Here is a 14,856-nt window from a genome sequence, read left to right as displayed (position 1 = left end):
AATTCTGAGAGTCAAAAATCATGACTTAAGATGTTTTTGTGAGAAAAACATCCATCTGACGCTTTGTGCCACTTTTGAGATGTTTTTCTCTTTTGAAAATGAGCGCCATGCTGTCTGAATTTTTTCTCAAGGATCCTTTTTCCTGCCACAGAAAGATGTAGCTTATTATAGTATAGCTTTCTGTTTTTCCATATATTGCCCCATCCTCTTATGTATCTAAAAACTTCCTTGTTGATACCAGGCTTTGATTCACTTATTGAACTTCTTTGTAATATATTGTCTTCCCTCTCCTTTTCCAGCTCCAACCCCCGTCGTCTCTTCGCCACCCTTAACTCCCTCCTCAAAGTGCCCTCCGCTCCCATCCCTCCCCCTCGCTCTCTCCTCAATCACTGGCTGATTACTTCCGCGACAAGGTGCAAAAGATCAACCTTGAGTTCACTACCAAGTCATCTCCTCCTCTTCACCCTTCAACCCTCGCCCTCAACCAACCAACCCAGGCCTCTTTCTCCTCCTTTCCTGTCATCACCAAGGAGGAAACCGCTCGCCTTCTTTCCTCCTCGAAATGCACCACCTGCTCCTCTGATCCCATCCCCACCAACTTACTTAACATCATCTCTCATACTGTCACCCCCTCCATCTGTCATATCCTCAACCTCTCTCTCTCTCTCTCTACTGCAACTGTCCCTGACACCTTCAAGCACGCCGTAGTAACACCTCTCCTCAAAAAACCATCACTTGACCCTACCTGTCCCTCCAACTACCGCCCCATCTCTCTCCTACCCTTCCTCTCCAAAATACTTGAGCGTGCCGTTCACAGCCGCTGCCTTGATTTTCTCTCCTCTCATGCCATCCTCGATCCACTTCAATCCGGTTTTCGCCCTCTACACTCGACAGAAACAGCACTCTCTAAAGTCTGTAATGACCTGTTCCTTGCCAATCCAGAGGCCACTACTCCATCCTCATCCTCCTCTATCTATCCGCCGCTTTTGACACTATCAATCATGACTTACTTCTTGCCACACTGTCCTCATTTGGGTTCCAGGGCTCTGTCATCTCCTGGTTCTCCTCCTATCTCTCCCACCGCACCTTCAGAGTTCAGTCTCATGGATCTTCCTCCACCCCCATCCCCCTATCTGTTGGTGTTCCCCAGGGATCTGTCCTTGGACCCCTTCTCTTCTCAATCTATACCTCCTCCCTGGGCTCCCTGATCTCATCTCATGGTTTCCAGTATCATCTCTATGCTGATGACACCCAGCTGTATCTCTCCACACCAGACATCACCGCGGAGACCCAGGCAAAGGTATCAGCCTGCTTATCCGACATTGCTGCCTGGATGTCCAACCGCCACCTGAAACTGAACATGTCCAAGACCGAGCTCATTGTCTTTCCACCAAAACCCACTTCTCCTCTTCCTCCACTTTCTATCTCAGTTGATAACACCCTCATCCTCCCCGTCTCATCTGCCCGCAACCTCGGAGTCATCTTTGACTCCTCCCTCTCCTTCTCTGTGCATATCCAGCAGATAGCCAAGACCTGTCGCTTCTTCCTCTTTAACATCAGCAAAATTCGCCCTTTCCTCTCTGAACACACCACCCGAACTCTCGTCCACGCTCTCATTACCTCTCACCTTGACTACTGCAACTTACTCCTCAACGGCCTCCCACTTAGCCATCTATCCCCCCTTCAGTCTGTTCAGAACTCTGCCACACGTCTTATATTCCGCCAGAACCGATATACTCATATCACCCCTCTCCTCAGGTCACTTCACTGGCTTCCAATCAGATACCGCATTCAATTCAAGCTTCTCCTTCTTACCTACAAATGCACTCAGTCTGCTGCTCCTCACTACCTTTCTACCCTCATCTCCCCTTACGTTCCCGCCCGAAACCTCAGTTCACAGGACAAATCCCTCCTCTCTGTACCCTTCTCCACCACCGCCAACTCCAGGCTCCGCTCATTCTGCCTCGCCTCACCCTATGCTTGGAACAACCTTCCTGAGCCCATACGCCAAGCCCCCTCCCTGCCCATCTTCCAGTCTCTGCTTAAAACCCACCTCTTCATTGCTGCGTTCGGCACCTAACTCTTACCGTTCAGTAAATCCAGACTGCCCCAATTTGACCGTTCACTTGTCTTCTAGATTGTAAGCTCTTTGAGCAGGGACTGTCCCTCTATGTAAATTGTACAGCGCTACGTAACCCTAGTAGCGCTTTAGAAATGTTAAGTAGTAGTAGTAGTAAGTAGCTAGTACTTTGGACAAAGCTACAGTCTGAAGCAAAGACTTTAGCCCCGCCCTCAGCTTCTGGAAAGCCCTGTGCTTCAAGGGTGCTACTGTTGGCCAGTTCATTTGCCCCAGCTGGATCATAATCGGTGTTCGAATCCTTACTCTTTTCTCTGATTACATTCAGTATTTGGTTAGTATTTCTGCTGGCTGAGGATCCTGGAAGATATTTCACTTGGTTGGGACTGTGTTCCCAAGTTAATGCCTCTAATAATGGAGTTCCCTAGCAGCAATAATTTTCTATTTTGAGTTGATTTGTCAGTTACTTTGGTGGTCTCTTGGACTGAGTTACCTTCTTGGTCTCTGGCAACACCTCAGTTTGTATTTTCAGAGCATCTTAATGCTCCAATGCAGCAAAAGAATTATATAGGGGCAACACTTGGTAGGGAGAATGTCTCTGTGTCAAAGGTTTTAATTTACCTTTACTGACTATGACCTATCTACTCTTGGGTTGCTTTATTCTCTGTGGCTGTGAGTTGTGTATTCATAGAAACTCCTTTAATTGCAATCAATTCCTGTTTGAGTTTGTTGAGCTCTTCTTTCATAGCAGAAAGCTGAAGACAGATGGGGTGAGCTCAAAGCCTCCAGATGGTCTGCCTTAGGACTAAGACACAACAAGTATTGCATTGAATGGAAGTCATATAGATTGGTTGGTATCCCTTAACATAGCGCATCTGTTCATATTTAATCCAATCAGCAAGATTACCTCAGTGTGACTTTATTGAGGATTATTATTAATGTTTATTGAGTAATCTATACAGGAACAGCAAGCCCAGAGGTGGGGCAGAGGGATTATAAGTGTAAGAATGTGTTCCAGGCCTACAGACTATCTGTACTGATCTAACCCCTATAGATTTGTTTGAGACAGGTGAAACACACTCAAATAGATAATTTCTTCTGCTAATGGCCACCAATTAACAGCAGCAGTGCTTTTTTTTATGCCGGTATGCACCGGTACAGCGTACCGGCACCTTTTTTTTGAGGGCCAGCTCACCTGCCCACCCTCAGCTCCCCGACTTTCTGTTCTGTCCCCCGCATTGAAATCTTCTATTTGCCCAAAGTCGCAGAGGCGAACCGGCGGTGAAAGCAACAAGCAGGCAGGCTCGCCTCCTTGCTTCCTTTCCCTCTCAGTGTCCCGCCTTCCTCTGATGTAATTTCCTTTCCACGAGGGCGGGAAACTGAGAGGGAAGGGAAGCGACGAGGAGGTTCACCGCTGCGACTTCGGTTAAATAGAAGATTTCAACGCAGGGGGCAGAACGGAAACTTGGGGAGCTGAGGGCGGGCAGGTGGGGCTGGGGTTGAAACGATCTCGAAGGCAGGTGGAGGCTGGGGCGAGTCACTGGACATGGAAAGGAGGGGGAGGATAGGGGGCAAAGGAGAAGCGCTGGACATGGAGGGGAGGGCAGAGGAGAATCGGTGAACATGGAGTTGAAATGCTGGACAAGGATGGAGAGGAGGAAAGAGAGATGAACATGGATGGAGGGGAGGGGGAGAGGAGAAATGCTGTACATAGATGGAGGGGAGAGAAGACAGAGGAGGAGATGCACATGGATTTAGGAGAGACAAGAAATTCTGGACACGGATGGAGGGGAGAGAGTTGAAATGCTGGACATTGATGGAGGAGAGGGAAGAGAGAGGAAGTGAGGTGAACATGGATGGAGGGGAGGAGAAAGGCAAAATGCTGGACATGGATGGATGACAGGGAAGAGAGAGGAAGGAGATGCATACTGACGGAGATGAGGGAAATGGAAAAGAGGAGAAAAACTGCACATGGATGGAGAAAAACAGCAAAAACTGGATCCACAGACCTCCTCCAGTCAAGTCTGTGGAGGACCCAGCTTTTACCTATGAATGTAGAGCAAGAAATGAAGAAGAAAGGAGCAAAGTAAAGAAATAAATGGAAAGGAATCCCTGGAAATGGAGTTAAGGGAACAGATAGAGAGCAGCAGAATCAGAGACTGGGACCGACATGATCAGAAAAACAAAGTCACCAGACAACAAAGGTAGAAAAAATCATTTTATTTTCATTTTAGTGTTTGACAATTTACATCTGTTATCTTATTTTGCACTGGGTATACTGGAGCTGTAACATCTTACAGAAATTATTTATAATGAAAAAATTCAAGTTATTTTTTTCTCCTATACTGGTATAATATTTTCAATGATGCCTGTTTATATGCGCCATGGTTGGTATAAGGGGTGTAGCTAACATGGATGTGGCTATCATAGGAGCAGAGGCATAGGTGGTGACCCCGCCCATAATGAGCACCGGTACCTTTTCTCCTACAAAAAAAGCACTGAACAGCAGTATACCAAGAGACTATTATGGAGGAGAACCCTAGAAAAACAGTAAGTAATATGTTAAACCAAGTTTTTTTGTCTTTTTTTTTTTTACAGCAATATAAATAAATAAATAAAACATTTGGCTGCTTAATGTTTTTTTTTTCTAGACATCTGGTGACCTATAATATACATAAGTAAGAAATTCAGGAGAATGTTAGCACCAGCCAGTTGATGATCACATCCAGTGTGCATTAAATGACAGCAAAAGGCTGCTGAATCTTACCGCCCATACACTTGTTTTCAAATCAAAAATTTCAAGTTGCCATTGGGTGGAAACACAATATGTTGGGCTGGCAATTTGTTTCATGTAGCAATACACACAATAATAAAAGGTAGCCCTGAGGTTTAATTTTGAAACCATAGTTTAGGCCATATCATTTTCGTCTGTTTCTGGCAAGAGTTGGTCACAAGCTGGATCCAAGAAGATATTTCTTTATAATATTGCTTATGCATTTATTGCAGACTTGGGTCAGCAGTTAGCAGCTATGGCTGCTTCAAATCAGTGTTTCTTGATACAGCCCTGCAGAACACCTTAGCCCATCCAGTTTTCAGGTTAAATAAAATGAATATCCACAAGATTTTTTTTGTATTCATTCACACCTTTTACAAAAATCTTACATTTTGTATTACTCCATCTTGGAAGTTCAGAACAGTGTACAGCAATTAATAGAATATACAATTAAAGTGTTATGTTTTGTACTTATCACTTCTTAACTGCAAAACTTAAGGCACAGTAAGAGCAAAGGCAGCTAAATGAACCAATAGGAGACAACTTTTAAAAATTATTAGGGGTGCTAAACTCAATCTCTCCCTGGACACAGTCAATGAATTTGTTCAATATTGGGGGTACTCAAGCACTCACAACACCCACAGAGCTGGTTCCTATGACTGAACCTACACCAACTGCTCGACAGCATATACCCGTGGATTCTATATAGCGCAACTTAAATTGCAAGCGCAAATCCAGTCATATTCTGGATTTGTGCACGCAACTTAATTAGTTAATGTAAAGGGTTTAAAAACTAAGTTTTTTAAATTAAAGTTTAAAAAGTTTAAAGAAGGGCTTACCTAAGCCCTGGGAGGCTGCTGGTGGTCTCAATATGGCCCAGGGTGTTTGGGGCCATTTCAGGGCTGATCCAGTCCTACCCCACTTTGTTGGGACCCAGATCAGGGTCTGTGCTGTTTTGGGGGAGGCTGGAGGTCCTGATTATCTTCATGCCATTCCATCCGGACCCAATTCCCACTTTCCCTGGTGGTCAGTGGCCAGTTTTGGGGATCCGACGGCGCTTGGATGCATCTAGCCGCATTGCCACTGGACCATGGAATGAGCTCCAGGGAAGGCAGTCTGGCAGGAAAATGGCTGGCTTTGGGCCTGGTGCCAGGTCCAGTGGATCCAGCACATGCACGCTAGAGCTGCTTCGAGCTACAGTAGGCCCAAAGTAAAGCTGGGGCCTAAATTTCATGTGAACCTAGCAGGCTACTGCTGGTGATCGCGGTTTAGCACCAGTGGTGTCGGAGGGCTATTCAGGCTGAAACACAGTACAGGAACAGCCTAAGGAGAACTTCTGGAGGCAGTAGGTCTCCTGACCTTGGATCTCTTTTATTTTAATTTCTATGGGCTGTCTTTTGAGGTCTGTAGCTATGGGCCTCTGGGGATTATTTTAAAAAATTATTTTTTGTGGTGGGAGGGTCTAAGGGTCCCCTGGTGGAAGGCCCAGGTGGTAAGATTCCTTAAATAGTTTAAATGGTTATTTTCAATGGTTTGGGTGCGGAGGGTCTAGCATCACCAAAAATGCGAGTTTTACGATTCTGTCGGTATCTGCAAGTGCACAAGTGTAAAGCAGCAATGAAGCGTGATTTTTACATTTTAAAACATGGTCTAGATTGTGTTTGATATGGCATGGGTGTCTGGGATATTTTGGTGTAAATTCTGTGTAATTTACTGTGTCTTTTGGAAAATGTGATTTCTCCATTAAAACCTATGGGAAATCACAGTTTCAAAATGGAGATCATAACTATAAAATCTGAGTTCCATGCTGTTGATTCTAACTTTTGTGAAATGAAAGCTGATTGGCTAGGAAGGGGCGCATGACACCAGTCGAGACACTGTTGTCAAGAGAATGGCTTGGCAGCAATGTTCAGAGGGGCTGAAGACACATAAGTTCAGACATGTGTGGCAGGGGCTCTGTGTGTTTGTGAGAGGAGATTGAGAGGAAAATTTAAGTTTGAAAGGCTAGAGAGAGCCTGATTGTAGCTCAGCTTTACTGGACTGAGTGTTTGTGAGAAAGTAAGTGTGAAAAGTAAAGGTTTTGAGCACCAAATTGCCTGACACTACAACTGAAGCCTTTTCCTACTTCTATTCTTTTGAAACCCCAAAGTGGCTGGTTCTAGCAGGAAACCTCAGACACAGTGATATATACCAACAAAAATTGTAGTAACATCAGCTCGCCACTAGGGGCTTTACCTTAGCAAGCCAATCAGTGCCCATAATTGCCACTTAAGCAATTATTGACACTAATTGGCATTAATTAGAATTTATGCACAGAACTGTCTAAATATTCCATAATGTGATGGGCGTAAATTCTAAGTTCCATAGTTGAAAAGGAGGTATGGCCACGGGCGTGGAATGGGCGAGTCATGGGCATTTCTAAAACTATGTGCTTGGTTATAGAATACACACAGTCTGCGCATAAATTAGGTGTTGGCATTTACACAAAGTTTTACTTGGTGTAACTGCCTGTGACTAAATTTAGTCACACAGATGGGTGCTTGGTGTATTTTATAAACCGCGTGGAAATATAGGCTTATTCTATAAAGCACACCTAAATTTAGTTGTAATTTATAGACTACGCCTAGGCGTATTTTGCTTCGGTGCCAATTTTTGTATGCATGATACATAGAATCTAGTCCATAGTGTATACCCCATACTAACTGCAGTATACTATCCATGCCCCATTTAGTTCCCACCCCCTAGCACAAAATGCATTTAATACATGAATAAGCATGCACTAGCTATCAAACCGAAAGTTCCAGCAGAAATCCGCCTGGGCAGAGAACTCTGAGATCCCACGAGAAGAAGCAGATAAAAGGGGAAAGTGGGAAATTGACCACGGACTCCAAAAATGAAGAGGACAATCCAGTTGCTTGAGAAGATTTATTGATCAGTATATTACAATCAAAACTCTGCACCAGAAAAAATTTGCACTCAGCGTTATTCTATACAGGGTACTTCTGGCTGAGTCAAGAGTCCAGTTAAGTTGTCTCATCTCAATTCTTTTTGCCTAGTCTCCCCTTCTGCATTGTTGTTGCAATTTTATTGCTGAAATGGTTTATTTTATTTTTCCCACTGTTGTCACTTTTGGTTTTGAATTTATCTGATTCCGTTTGGCACTTTCACCTTCTAGTTTATATGACTAGAAATATAGTGTCTGAATTTCTCACTAAGAGTCCTTTTATCTGCCACAGAAAGTAGCCCATCATTAAAGAATAGCCTTTTGTTTTTTCCACACTTTAATAGAAAGTTGCTTGAAGTACCTCTTTAAACCTTGGCTGACCCCTGTTTAGGATGAGGAGTGGCCTAGTGGTTAGCGCACCAATCTTGCAATCCAGAGGTGGCTGCTTCAAATCCCACAACTGCTACTTGTGATTGTGGGCAAGTCACTTAACCCTCCACAGTTTCAGGTACAAACTTAGATTGTGAGCTCTCCTGCAACAGAGGAATCTCCAATGTAACTCACTACTACTGAAAAAGGTGTGAAGAAAATCTAAATAAACACATAGCAGCAGCTCCACTGTCCAATTTTGTAAATGCTGCTATTTACAGATAAGGACTATAATATATCAAAATAACAAATAAAACAGTGATAGAAGTGTCAACTATCTCTTTATGACATGAATGCTGTCATTTTAGAAGGGCTATTCAGATTTGACATGTGCAAATACTGACACAATCGAGTTCCTTCAATTAAAGAGCCCTTTGTCTTGTTTCTTCCAAAATAGAGTGGAGGAGTGGCCTAGTGGTTAGGGTGGTGGACTTTGGTACTGAGGAACTGAGTTCAATTCCCACTTCAGGCACAGGCAGCTCCTCATGACTCTGGGCAAGTCACTTAACCCTCCATTGCCCCATGTAAGCCACATTGAGCCTGCCATGAGTGGGAAAGCACAGGGTACAAATGTAACAAAATATATATATACATATTGAGATCTTTAAGTCTGTCCCCATACACTTTATGATGACCACTGATCATTTTAGAAGCTGCCCTCTGGACCAACTCCATCCTGTATATATCTTTTTGAAGGTGTAGTCTAAATGAGGTCTCACCAGAGTTTTATAGAGGGGCATCACCTCCTTTTTCCTACTGGCCATTCTTCTCCCTATGCACCCAAGCATCCTTCTTGCTTTTGATGTCACCTTTTCTACCTGTTTGGCCACTTTAAGATCATCACATACAATCACACCCAAGTCCCACTCCTTTCATGCACAAACGTTCATCACCTCCTAAACTTAACCATTTCCTCGGGTTTTTGCAGCTCAAATGCATAACCCTACATTTTATTTTAGCTGCCAAATTCCGGACCATTGTTGAAGCTTCACTAGGTCCTCCCTCATGTTATCCACACCATCAGGGGTGTCTACCTATTGCAGATTTTGGTATCATCCACAAAGAGGCAAAGCTTACCAAACAGCCCTTCAGTAATATTGCTTACAAAAATGTTAGAAAAATAGCCTAAGAACCAAACCTTGTGGCACACCACTGGTAACACCTCTTTCCTCAGAGTGAGTTTCATTTCCCTTCCACTCAACCAGTTCCCATCCCAGTCAGTCACTTTAGGGCCTATGCCAAGGGCACTTAGTTTATTTATCGGTTGCCTATGTGAAATCATGTCAAAGGCTTTGCTTAAATGTAAGTACACCACATCTAGCGCTCTCCCTTGATCAAACTCTGGTCATCCAATTTTGCAATACAATATCATAAACATATTGGGATAGCTATGGATGTTTAACATTTAGAAAATCTATTATGAATGAGAAATTGTACATGAAGCAAAGAGAAAGTTAATGGTAAATAGAGTAATAACCAATTCAGGTAATAATTGTTTGAGATATGGCTGTTCTTTGTGAGGGTTTGTTTGAATAGGAACGATTTAAGGATTTTGCAGAATCTAGTATATTCCTGTATATTTCTTATTTTGGGTGGTAAGGAGTTCCTCCTAGGTAAGTGAAGTCTGCAGATTGGACAGTTTTGTAGATCACTTTTTTGCAATTTGGGAGGTGTAGTCTGAGATAGTTTCTTGCCTCATATTTAGTGTTTCTTTGAGGTAAGATTATTAATGGTACCATATAGTCCGGAGCTGTGCCATTTACTATTTGAAAGATAAAGGTACATAATTTGAAGATACGAGAGATTTACTGAAGTGATGTTCCCCAAACAGGAGGAAACAGGAGTGGGAAATGGATCCAGACACTTCAAACACAGACCAAGCAACACCCAATATGAAATTTAAGCTTTTATTGATGACTCTTAATGATGCATTGACACAGTACCATGTTTCAGCACAAACGTGCCTGCTTCAGGAATCTAAATATAAATAACCGAACAACATAATTACAAAACACGGTATTATATCAATAAACATTAAAAAATGTTAAAAACTCATATGAAATTTAAAATCATATTGTTAGGAACAAGTGATAAAAAATAATAAATTAAACAAGTAAAGAGTGACATAAAAAATTAATCTCACTATCAGAAACAAAAAAATCTTAAAAGGCTAATTTAAAACACTGAGTTAATGTAAAGATACCACCAGTAACTATGGAGATAAAATATGATGGAAACAAACACATAAACAGTGCATGTATATGTTGATGTGCACACAAAAAAAACTAACCTCTTAAAAGCATTGTGTTGTAAAAATAGCAGTCACAAATAAGTCTGTCTTCAAAGACTGAATTGCTAAAAGAGGTCTGAAGCAACAAAAAGGGATTACATGGATTACATCCTAGCTAAAAGAGATGAGGTACTAAATGAAAAATGAATGTGCATGATGTACCAAAGATTATGAATGAGAGATATAAAGGAGGAGAGAAATGTGAAAGACTTACAACTCATCAATTAAAAAAACAGTGCTAAGGGTATCAGAACAAATTTAATTAAAAAACAGTGAAACGCATCCCAGGAAAAGGACACATAAAAGGAAGCATCGTTAATAACCTTCAATACATGAGAAGCCAAGTACATAAACATTGCTAATATGTTAAAACACTGTGAGGGAATCGTACGATAAATAATGGCTCTGAACCACATAAAAAAAGATGAACCACATCAAAATTAAGTGAGCAACGCTTACATTGCAGAGCAAATGGGTAAACCTTACAGCATGTTTAATGGAAAAAAGAGATGAAAAGAAACAGATACTTCAGAACAAATATCCAATAAAATGATCTTGATGTTCTCCAAACAGGAGTATCACCCCCTATCTGCTACTATACATCTTCTTGGCTCAATTATGCCCTTTTTTAATTTTATATCAAGGTATTAGGAGTATTTTTAGATTGTGAACTCAACTTCTGCGCACAGATTTATAATGTGGTAATCAATAGAAGTAAAACAAAATTAAACATGGAAAAGAAAATAAGATGAAACCTTTTTTATTGGACATAACTTAATACATTTCTTGATTAGCTTTCAAAGGTTGCCCTTCTTTGTCAGATCGGAAATAAGCAAATGCTGGTAGATGACAGTATATATAAGTGAAACATCAAAGTATTTCAATGACAGTCTAACAAGATGGGGGTGGATAGGTGAGAGACAGGGAGATATGCATGGAAACATCAAAGCATTTCAGTGACAATGTGGTAAGTGTCTATAAAATAATTCTATTCATTCACTCATACCACATTGATCCATGCCTTAGTGCTAACTTGAATAGACTGCTATAATTTATTGCACGACACAAATGCTACCAGTATCCAGTGATTACAGCTGCAACAGAACATTACTATGCAATTGATTTCACATAAAGACCTATACAGTCAATCCTGTCTGCCCAACAAGAAAAATTCATGGCAAAAGGTATGATTTGATACTACATATGTATACTTGATCTTGATTTGTCCTTGCAATTTTCAGGGCACAAACTATAGATGTCTGCCCAGCACTGGCCTTGTTCTCCAGCTACTGAGGTTAAATCTGTCCAGCCATGATCAGGGCACAGACCATAGAAGTTTGCCCAGAACTGGCTTTGCTTCCCAATTACTGCTGTTGCCATCTAATCACCACTAAGCTTGTTGGTTCCATGCCTTCTATATAGGATTCCTTTGTGTTTATCTCGTGCATTTTTGAATTCCATTACAGTTTTCATCTCCACCACCTCCTACAGGAGGGCATTCCAGGTATCTACCGCCCTCTCCATGAAAAAGTAATTTCTGACATTATTGTTGAGTCCCCCCCCCCCCCCCCCCCCGCCAACCTCAATTGATGTCCTCTAGTTCTACCAGCTTCCCATCTCTGAAAAAGGTTTGTTTGTATATTAATACCTTTCAAATATTTGAATGTCTATATCATATCACCACGGTCTCTCCTTTTCCTCCAATGTATACATCTTCAGGTCCTCAAGTCTTTCCTCATACGTCTTGTGACACAAATCCCATACCATTTTCGTCACTTTTCTCTGAACTGCTTCAAGTCTCTTTATATCCTTAGCAAGATGTGGCCTCCAAAATTGAACACAATTCTCCAAGTAGGGTCTGACCAATGATTTGTACAGGAGCATCAACACCTCCTTTCTTCTGCTGGTGATACCCCTCTCTATGCAGCTTAGCATCCTTCTGGCCATGGCCACTGCCTTGTCGTATTGTTTTGACACCATGAGATCCTCAGACACCATTACCCCAAGTTCCCTCTCCTCCCATATGGTACATCTCCTTTGGATTTCTGCACCCCAAGTGCATCACTCTGCACATCTTTGCATTATATTTTAATTGCCAGACTTTTGACCATCCCTCTAGTTTTTGGAGATCTCTTCTCATGATTTCTGCTCCCTCCAGGGTATCCACTCTATTGACAATCTTCGTGTGATCAGAAAAAGGCAAACTTTTCCTTCTAATCCTTCAGCAATGTCTCTCACAAATATATTAAACAGAATCAGTCCCAGTATCGACCCCTGTGTCACTCCACTACTCACCTTCCTTTCCTCTGAGTGGATTCCATTTACCACCACCCTCTGTCACCTGTCGATCAACCAGTTTCCAATCCAGTTCACCACTTTGGGTTCTAAGTTCAGCCCTCCCAGCTTATTCATGAGTCTTCTGTGAGGAACCGTATCAAAGACTTTGCTGAAATCCAAGTAACGTATGTCCTTTATCCAGTTCTTCAGTCACCCAGTCAAAGAAATCAATCAGATTGCCTCAGATCCTGCAACCCATTGGCTTCTAGAAAGTTAACTATTTTTTCCTTCAACAGTGACTCCATTATTTTTCCTACCACTGACGTGAGGCATACCGGCCTATAGGTTCCCACTTTTTCCCTGTTCCTGCTTTTGAGAAGAGGGACCACATCAGCTCATCAGCATAACACCAATGAAACACCTAATAGGCATGCATTAGAAAATTCAAATAACATTGATATAAAGCTAACTCTCAATGAAACATCATAATATGTAGCCAAGGGAGCAAATGCAAATGAGATATAGAGATGGGACAAGATGAGTAGTACATACGTACATCAATGTTGCCATACTGGGACGGACCGAAGGTCCATCAAGTCCAGCATCCTGTTTCCAACTGTGGTCAATCCAGGTTACAAGTACCTGGCAAGATCCCAATACAGTACAATACGTTTTATGCTGCTTATCCTACAAATAAGCAGTGGATTTTTCCCAAGTCCATCTTAATAATGGCTTATGAACTTTTAGGAAGCTAGCCAAACCTTTTTTAAACCCCACTAAGCTAACTGCTTTTATCACATTCTCTGGCAAAGAATTTCAGAGTATAATTACACGTTGTGTGAAGAAATATTTTCTCAAATTTGTTTTAAATTTACTACTTTGTCGCTTCATTGCATGCCCCTAGTCCTAGTATTTTTGGAAAGAGTAAACAAGCGATTCATGTCTACTCGTTCCACTCCACTCATTATTTTATAGACCTCTATCATATCTCCCCTCAGCCATCTTTTCTCCAAACTGAAAAGCCCTAGCCACTTTAGCCTTTCCTGATAGTGAAATCACACATCCTCTTTATCATTTCCATCGCCCTTCTCTGTACCTTTTCTAATTCCACTTTATCCTTTTTGAGATGCATGGAGCAGAATTGCACATAGTATTTGAGGTGCGGTCACACCATGGAGCGATACAAAGGCATTATAATGGCCTCATTTTTGTTTTCCATTCCTTTCCTAATAATACCTAACATTCTATTTGCTTTCTTCATCGCCGCTGCACACTGAGCAGAGGGTTTCAACGTATCATCAACGATGACACCTAGATCCTTTTCCTGGTCGGTGACTCCTAACGATATTTAGGGGTGCCCAGTTCAAATCCCTTTGCTGCTCCTTGTGATCTTGGGCAAGTCACTTAACCCTCCATTGCCTCAGTTACTACTACTACTACTATTTAGCATTTCTATAGCGCTACAAGGCGTACGCAGCGCTGCACAAACATAGAAGAAAGACAGTCCCTGCTCAAAGAGCTTGCAATCTAGATTGTGAGCCCTCCAGGAACAGGGAAATACCTAGTGTATCTGAATGTAACTCACCTTGAGCTACTACTGAAAAAGATGTGAGCAAAATCCAAATAAATAAATTTGATACACACATTGTAACACAATAAAAATATCTGTTCATGAATGTATGTGTTAATGTACCTGCATATATTTCCAGAGTTCTGCAAATAATGTTCTGTTTAATAGACTGTATTACTTCAGTGCATAATTTTGATTTTTTTTTTTAATGCACATAATTCCCTAGAGTTTATTCAGTGTTGATATATTACTATTCGTTCCAGAGTTACAAGAATGGGAGACAGCTAGACCCCATTCAGGCAAAGACTCCCTGCTGTCTTCAAAGTACCCTTTTACTGCTCACATGGATGTTGTCAGAAAAAATGGCTTGCTACTCTGCCCCAACTTCCTCACCTCTTTCCCTTTTTAGTGTTTCAACTCTAAATGACAGAAAAGTGGCACCAGCAGCTGTTCTGAATGCTGCCTCTCTCCTGCTGGAGTCAATCAGCTGTTTGAC

General features: G+C 41.8%; 1 protein-coding gene across 1 annotated transcript in view; it reads right to left on the bottom strand.

Moving 5' to 3' along the window:
- Positions 1-10,169: 10,169 nt before the first annotated feature.
- Positions 10,170-14,856, bottom strand: part of SEC22C (SEC22 homolog C, vesicle trafficking protein) — a 72,728-nt gene continuing 68,041 nt past the window's right edge. Inside the window, 2 exon segments of the mRNA XM_030197699.1 lie at positions 10,170-10,200; positions 10,514-10,589. Of these exon segments, the coding sequence (XP_030053559.1) occupies positions 10,193-10,200; positions 10,514-10,589 (84 nt within the window). The 3' untranslated portion in view covers positions 10,170-10,192.

The sequence above is a fragment of the Microcaecilia unicolor genome, chromosome 1, assembly GCF_901765095.1.
Source record: "Microcaecilia unicolor chromosome 1, aMicUni1.1, whole genome shotgun sequence".
Classification (NCBI taxonomy): Eukaryota; Metazoa; Chordata; class Amphibia; order Gymnophiona; family Siphonopidae; genus Microcaecilia; species Microcaecilia unicolor.
The sequence above is the reverse complement of the archived record's forward strand: the minus strand, read 5'-3'. Positions and strand labels throughout refer to the sequence as shown.